Source organism: Terrapene carolina, unplaced genomic scaffold, assembly GCF_002925995.2.
Source record: "Terrapene carolina triunguis isolate 2854851 unplaced genomic scaffold, T_m_triunguis-2.0 Scaffold68, whole genome shotgun sequence".
Taxonomy (NCBI): Eukaryota; Metazoa; Chordata; order Testudines; family Emydidae; genus Terrapene; species Terrapene triunguis.
In genome coordinates this window covers 4,788,598-4,796,846 of record NW_020664419.1, presented here as the reverse complement: position 1 = coordinate 4,796,846, position 8,249 = coordinate 4,788,598, and the positions used below count along the sequence as shown (strand labels likewise).

General features: G+C 54.9%; 1 protein-coding gene across 1 annotated transcript in view; it reads right to left on the bottom strand.

The window, feature by feature from the left end:
- Positions 1 to 8,249, bottom strand: part of PODXL (podocalyxin like) — an 83,959-nt gene that overhangs the window by 32,703 nt on the left and 43,007 nt on the right. The window contains exon 2 of the mRNA XM_026648609.2: positions 2,029 to 2,697. Within this exon, the coding sequence (XP_026504394.1) occupies positions 2,029 to 2,697 (669 nt within the window). The remainder of the gene's footprint in view (positions 1 to 2,028; positions 2,698 to 8,249) is intronic.

Below are 8,249 nucleotides of genomic sequence, written 5' to 3'. Positions count from 1 at the left end.
CAGGGCAGAAGGCTGGGTGTGGGGGGTGCAGGGCAGAAGGTGGGGGTGCTCGGCTCATGGGGGTGCTCCCAGCCCCCTGCCCTGAGCGGCTCATGGCAGGGGGCTGGAAGGGATATGCCCTATTCCACTCCCTTCCCCCAGGCTCCATCCCTACCTCTCTCTGCGTCCTCTATGGAGCTGTGTGCACACTGCCGCTCTTCCCCCTCCCCGTCGCTAGGGCCATCAGCTGATTGGCCAGGGACGGAGAGGAGGAGGGGCAGGAAAGCACCACGCTGGGGGAAAAAGCGGCGGAGGGGGGAAGCTTGGCTGCTGCAGAACCAAGCTTCTGCCTCCTGCCCCCGCAGGGGAGAGCGGTGGGCGGGGGGGGCTGAGTGGGGCTGGGGGCCGGGATCGTGGCAGGGAGCTGCGTGCCACTCAAAATCGGCTCGCGTACCATGTTTGGCACGCGTGCCATAGGTTGCCGACCCCTGGTCTAGGTCTTCAAATCCAGGCTATGTCTAAAGCTTGCCGATTCTTCAAAAAAGAACTAGATAAGTTCATGGAGGATAGGTCCATCAATGGCTATTAGCCAGGATGGGCAGGGATGGTGTCCCTATCCTCTGTTTGCCAGAAGCTGGGAATGGGCGACAGGGGATGGATCACTTGATGATTACCTGTTCTGTTCATTCCCTCTGGGGCACCTGGCATTGGCCACTGTCAGAAGACAGGACACTGGGCTAGATGCAGGGCCGTCCCTACCCATACGCAAAGTACGCAGCTGCGTAGGGCGCCAAATTTCCTGGTGCCCTGCGCAGATGCGTGCTGCTCCAGCCCCTGCTCCGTCTCTTCCCCATGGCTCCCGCCCCTGCTCCGCCCCAGCCCCACCCCCACTCCAGCCAGCCCTTCCCCTGAGGACCGCAGGAGGGGTCGGGCTCCCTGCACTCATCGGTAAGTAGAGCGACCCGGCCCCAGCCTGCTCCGCTCCCCTGGCTCCCAGCCACGCTGCTGTGGCCAGCTTCCCCCCACCGCCCCGCCAAGGCCTGGGGCCCCACACAGCCCCCCCGCGGAGGGGCTGCGGAGGACACCAAAATGGCTAGGGATGGCCCTGGCTAGATGGACCTTTGATCTAACCCAGTGTGGCTGTTCTTATGTTCTTTCTGTAGAACCTCTCTAAGGCTTGGTCCACACTGGGGCGGGGGATCGATATAGGAAACGCAACTTCAGCTACGAGAATAGCGTAGCTGAAGTCGACGTTTCCTATATCGAACTAAAAATACCTACTTCGGGTCCACGCGGCGCAGGCAGGCTCCCCCGTCGACAGCGCTTCCTCCTCTCGGCGAGCAGGAGTTCCGCAGTCAACGGGGGAGCGCTTCTGGGATCGATCTATCGCGTCCAGATGAGACGCGATAAATCGATCCCAGAAGATCGATCTCTACCCGCCGAATTAGGCGGGTAGTGCGGACCAGCCCTTAGATGCAGCTTTTTCTGTCCATCCACACAACTACAACTCCCATCCAGGCTCTCATCCTCTCTCACCTTGATTAGAGCAACGTCCTTCTTTCTGGCCTTGACAAATACAGCCTTGCCCCGTTCGTATCCAGAATGCTTCTGCAACGATCATTTTCCTAGCCCATACCTCCCCTGCCTCCCCCTTCTCCATCGTGTCAAACATAAGCTGGCCTCCATGGCCTACCTGCTAAATTTTCAAACCAGCAGAGACAGGGCCCTGCTAGGGACAAGCGAGGAGTTCGGCCTCTATGCTCCATTTGGTCCTGAGCCTCTTTTGCCAAGGCTGCCAACAAAGGGGACACTTGCTAGGGTGGCTTTTGTGATAGGGACCCCTGGCCACTGGCCTGCGAGCCACCAGGTGATCTCACGCAGGCCGCTGAACAGCGGCTGGGTGGCAGCAACTGTCAGCCATGGCCAGGCTGAGCTCGACACGAACCCAGGACCTAACCTAGACCGGAAAGACTCCATAACCCGTTTTCTATTCCAGAGTCAGCCAGCATTCCCCCAGCCTCCAAAAACTGCACACAGTCCTGCTCGTACCTGTAGTGGTTTCTGTTGTTTGGGGCTTCTGAGATGGAGACACGGCTGCCGGACCAGTGTCTGCAGAGCTGGGGACGTCAGCGGCGATGGTAGAGCTCGGGGTAACAGCCGTGTGAGCAGCTGGGGTGGCCACGGAGCCGGGGGTGGCTGCGGAGCTGAGGGTATGGACAACAGGGGCGGCCGGGGAGCTGGGGGCACCGACGGTGAGGGAGTCTGCAGAGCCGGTGGGGGTGTTGATCGCCGCTGTGCTCTGAGAGGTAGCACTAGCTTTAGTAGGCAGGGTGCCGGTGTCAGCAGGGGTCAGAGTGGTGGCAGGGGTCAGAGTGGTGGCATTAGTGTGGGATGGGGCACCAGCGGGGGATGGAGGGACGGTGCCAGGTGATGTTCCAGCACCAGTGAAGGATGGGACGCTGGCACCGCCAGGTGTACCAGAGGTGGTGGGGAGCAGGGTGCTGGCACCAGACAGGGCGTTGGTGGAAGTCGAGGCAGCAGGCAGGATGCCAGTGCCAGTAGAGGGTGAGATGTCAGCTTTGGTGGGGGTCAAGGTTTGAGTGGGGGTCGGGGCACCCGTAGTCTCAGTGGGGGGTTGGCTGCCCTGGGAGGAGGCATCGGCAGACGGGGCACTTGTGGTGGAAGCTGCAGTCGTGTCACTTTGTGCAATGACATCTCCTAAAAAACACAAAGGGCCAAATGGTTACAAAATCAGAGGAAAGGTTTCCTGGCTTCCATCCAGCCCCCTCCCCCCCCCCCCACCTCCACCTGCTCTTCATATGCACCATGTCCAGCGTGGACACTTGTGTAAATAGCTAATGTGTGGGAACCAGCCCCTGCCCACTGCTGAGAACACTCGCTCAGCACTTCCCCTGCAGCCCCTATAGGACCAGCTCACTGTGGGGGATTTTCAGAAAATGCCCCGAGGAGCAGCGTGGCAGAGGGGAGGGCTGAGGACGAGGTAAGGAAAAGGAGTGAAGAAGCCAGTCTAATGGGCACAAGTGTTGTAAACTGCATGGATCTTGGAGGGAGGAGCACAGGTTGCAGGAGGGAAGAGTGTGGAGGAGGCACCAGGAAGTCGGTCTGTGTGCACATGGCCGGAATCCTAGGTGCAGACACAGCATCTCTGTAAATAGTTCTTACTGAACTGTTGAATTTTACAAGCATTGAGTCCTTTCATATTATCATCTAGACTGTGATACATGAAAAACCACGTAATGAGCCAATGGAGGAGGAGGGAGACTTGCCCCGAAGGCTCCTTCCCTCTTGCCACCCCTCCACATTTTGTTCCCACGTCACCTCCAACCCAATCTTCAAAAGTACCCAGTTGAAGACTATAGAGAGGATCTGTGGCAGAGGGCAGCAGCAAGACAGCTCAAAACCACAAAAACCCAGTTCAGAGAGGTGAGCAAAAGAATAACACCAAAATTGATTTAAATTAAAAAAAACAAAAAACAAAAAACCAAGCAGCAAACCAGACAGGGTACCTTGCATATTATACATTCACCAATGGTTCCTGCAGGTGACCCATTCTCCTCTGCCAACCAGGGGTGCTGGAACAATTTGTGTAGTGGGGGTGCTGAGAGCCACTGAACCAAACTGTACACCCTGTATATGATGGAAACCACTTCAAGCCAGGGGGTGCGGCAGCACCCCCACACCTCTCGTTCCAGCACCTATGCTTCCAACTGCCTGACTTAGGGTATGTCTACACTTTCGAGCTGGGGGTGTGATTCCCAGCTCACGTAGGCATACGCATGCTGAAAGCGGAGTGGAGTCGCGGTGTTGCGAGGTGCTGGCCATCCCAAATACATAGGGGCTGGCTAGCCCCACTCACGCTGCCACGGATATAATGTATTTTTAGCACGCTAGCTAGGAATTGCACCCCAACTCTAAACACAGACATACCCTGACTGACTGTCCCCCAGCTGGAAGACGGGGTTTTATATGGAGAGAAAGGAAGTCCCTCCCTTAGCTCTCTACTTGACTGACAGCCTTCTTAGCCAATTGGCTTTACACATAGGTTCACGCCCAGACAGTTTGCTGGCTTGGGTCTCACTAAAAGCCTCCCCACCAGTAAAAGCGCCACCCTCCAAGCCATCAGTCCTGCTCACTCTCATCCTTTCATGGATTAGGGCCTGGGTTGAGTTCCCAGCTGGCCTGCCGAGTGTCCTTGGGCAAGTCACTTCACCTCCCTGTGCCACCTCTGTTCCCCATCCCAGCTTTCTGTCTGACTTGTCTTGTTAGCTCTTTGGGGCTGGGACATGATGTGTATGTGAAGTGCCAAGCACAATGAGGTCCTGATCTCCGCTGGCGGCCTCTAGGTATTATATAATTATTAAAGAATAATAATATGTTGGGGATCTGATTTCTCCCAAAGCTGTGGTTGTTGACCCTGCCAGAGCCAATTAGGTGTCCGCCTGGATCCCAAATGGCCTGTGTCCGTGTCACCTCCAGCTGCAGCGATTTCATACCCTCCACCCCCTCGCATGCTCCTCCACAGAGGGGAGCTTCCGTTAATTAATTCCCAGCCACAAAAATCTGCAACCTGTGACTTTTCCTGGATGGATGAGAGCTGCAGTTCTCACTCCCACTGTCCATCCTACGTATCCAGGCTCCCTCGCACAGGGCCAGCAGGCTCAAGAGAGACGCGGTCTGGAATGGAAGCAATGGAATCCCCCCCCATGTTGCAGCTGATATCAAAAAGCATAACAGAGACAGAGAGAGCGGAGATCGAGATCTCCCGCCCACTCGGAGCCCCTGGCAGGAGCGATCTATCTATCTAAGAGGCACCTGTTAGGTGGGACCGTCAACCCTGACAAAAGGCCATTGTTTCAGCACAAACCCTGTAATGCAGTCACGGGATGGTGAGGACCCTTGGGAAGCCCCTTGTTAAACACCCCTCCCCCCAAATTCATCAGAAGGTGGGGGTGATTTTTTTTTTTAAACCTCTGATGGAGCTCAGCTCAGCCCTGGCATCCACCCCACCCCCATCCAAAGACAACTTTTCTCTGGGCCTCAGGCAGATTCTTCTAAAGAGCAATTTTTGGCAGCTGGAATGGAGCAGATGCCCTAACTGGTATGCAGGTCCCTAAGCTTCCAGGGGAGAGGAAATCCTCAACCCCGTCGCTTCTCCCCATCTCAGTTGACACACACCACGTCGTGGGCTCTCTTATCAATACACTCGTATTGCCAGCAAACTGCAGCTTAGGCTAAGCCTCGGCTAGAAAGACCAGTCGGTGGCTGAGTCCTTGCACTGGTAGGAAGCCAGCGTGTCCATACCCACGTTTGCGCTAATTTACTTTTTGCCATCCGTCTATTGGAGAAAGTTACCCTGATGCCCAGCTGGGGCAAGGAAGCTCCCATCTATCACTGTTAGTTCAACTGATGGACTGCCAGTGAGGACGCACCTCACTGCCACCATGCGACCAGGTTAAACAGTCCTTCCGCTGCTGTTTCACAGACATTGCTAAGGGGGCCAGGCTGGACAACTTTCTGCAACTGCACTCCCAGGGGTCCCTGTTTGCTCAGGGTCCCTTCCCTGCCTCCTCCCATAGTAATGAGAGCACGATTTTACTGAAGAGGGGAACAAACAAACAGATTTCACCATCCCTCGCCCTGTCAGGGAACAAATTATCCCCAAGGACACTGGGTTCATCTAAGGGGAAGAATATATTTTTGCAGGAACGCAATGCTAAATGATTCCCATCATCTCCCTAGGGAAAGACTCTTCCTAAAAGTCTGAGGAGGAAAGTTCACCTGGGGTTTCAACTAGGGTCACGCTCCCCACGCCCAATTTTTGGTAAGGTGGAAAATTATCTAACTCCCCCCATTCCGGGGTGGTAGCATCAGGGTGAAGTTAGTAACACTGCGTTAACTGGGCTTTCATCTCTTGTAGCATGCCAGGGAAAACTAAGAGGTACCCCGCTAGTCCCCAGGTTTGCTGGAAGACAGTATCTCGGAGGTGGAATTGTCAGGCAGTTGCAACAAATCCAAATCTTGAAAGCAAAGGCATGTTGCATGGGACGCTTTGAAAAGGCAATTAAAAATTCACACACACACACACGCAGCAGTTTGAGGTTAAATAGTCTGGGAGGAATAAGTGCCCTGAATAAGAGCATAACACAATCATGTCAGTGTGCATGTGAGATTGTTTGCCTCCCTCGAGGGAAGCCCTAGCGTGGATAAGAGCCTCATACCAACTGCTAGCAACAGGAGTTACCCCCTCACAGCAAATGAGGCAGGTCTGTGGTTGCAAGGCTGAAAGTGCCAGGTTCAATCCTCGTTGATGACTGAGCCTGATTCTCTATTGCCCCTTGTCTTGTGTAGTCATTCCTGTCAGCACAAAGTGGATGTGAAACGCTCCTGTTCTGATCTGATCGGACTTGGTGGTGGCGTGAACGACCATCTAAGGGGCTGGGCAATGGAGAACCTGCTCCTCTGCGCGTCACGTTGTTAGGGCTGGTTCCGTTTATCCAAACCCAACCGAGGGCCACATCATCGGCTGGTGTAAATCGACATAGCTACACTAAGGTCCACAGAGTGATGCAAATGTACACCAACTGAGGATCTGGCCCAGAGTTTTAAAACTGAAGCTCCAGATTGGTGGAGGGGCAGGAGGAGAAACTGTGGCAGGATTTATTCGGAAAGGGCCCCTGGGTCCGGGCGCGGGAAAAGAAGGGTCCCTGGCTCTGAGAAGAGGAGGGTCCCCCGACTCCGGGCACGGGAAGAGGAGGGCCCCTGGCTCTGGCCATGGGAAAAGATGGGCTCCTGGCTCTGAGAAGAGGAGGGCCCCCGGTTCTGGGCGCGGGAAGAGGAGGGTCCCCCAACTCGGGGCGTGGGAAGAGGAGGGCCCCCGGCTCCGGGCGCGGGAAGAGGAGGGCCCCTGGCTCTGGCCATGGGAAAAGAAGGGCCCCTGGCTCTGAGAAGAGGTGGGCCCCCGGCTCTGGGTGCGGGAAGAGGAGGGCCCCCGGCTCTGGGTGCGGGAAGAGAAAAAACACACCAGAGCAAAGTGCCTAGAAAAGGAACGTCCCTCCTCTTCCTCCCCCAACACCATCTAAAGCCACCTTCCCCCACCCCCCTCGCAGCTCCTGCTGCTAGGTTCACTCCCTGTCCAAGCCCTTTCATTTCCTATCTCTGTAACTCCCCCTCCCCCCAATCACCTCTCGAAAGAGCTCAGACTGGCTCCAAGTCTATTAATAGTGGGAAAAGGAAACACAGAAGAATAACCTAGGAAATTGTGGGCGACACCCCACTCAGCCTGTCAAGCAGTGGCTGAGTCCCGCTCACAGAGTCGCTGGCCAAGAGCCCCTGCTTCTCTTGAGATCTGATGGGAAACCGAGGGACATGAGGTCGTGCAGTTAGTGGGAGGGGAGAGACAAACTGGGGCTGAACAGGCCTTTGGAAATGCCTATTTCCCCCTTTTCAGCCTTTCCTGCTTAAATAAGGGAAAAGGGTTGACATCATTACAGGGAAGATGGGATTTGGGAACCCAGGCATAGCATTTACTAGGGGAGGCAGTGTAGCCTAGAACAGGGAGGTGGGAGTCAAGAGTCTTCAATTCTTTCCCTTTCATCAGGCAAGATCCCAAAGTGCTTTGCCAACATTAGTTACAAAGAGTCACTCCAGCTGCCACTGAAAAGCAGCCGCCGCTGGGCAGCAGCTGTGCCGGGAAGTGAGGAAGAACATAATCTCCCATTGAAACCGGGAGGGAAATTAGACAGAAAATAATCACTCACGCTGGAATGTGGTCAGGCGACCTGGGCAAGTGCTCCAACTGCTGACTAACGAGTCAGGATATTTACTGATCACGTGTGGGCAGGGCCGCAGTTTTATGGCATTGCAGAAAGACGGGGTATCTAGCACAGCGCCCCCTACTGACCTGCTAGCACACTGGTCACGGTAGTTCTATTAGTCACGCGCTAAGCCAGTGACACTCAGACTGAGGCTCGGGAGCCGCAAGTGGCTCTGTAATGTGTCTCCTTTGCAGCACATGACATTCAAACACAGCGTGATGTAATTATTAACCAATCAGGATGTTTTTACTATGTTATTAACCAATTGATAAAATAATAATACTGGGTCGGTCGTTTTGCTGCGGCTCTTTGAGGTAATGTCGATCGCTCATTTCGTTCCTGAATATCAGGGCTCTAAGCCAAACAATGGATGCAGACGATAACCCAGTGCCATTTACCCCATGGAAAAGCAGGTGTCCACATGACAAAAAACCA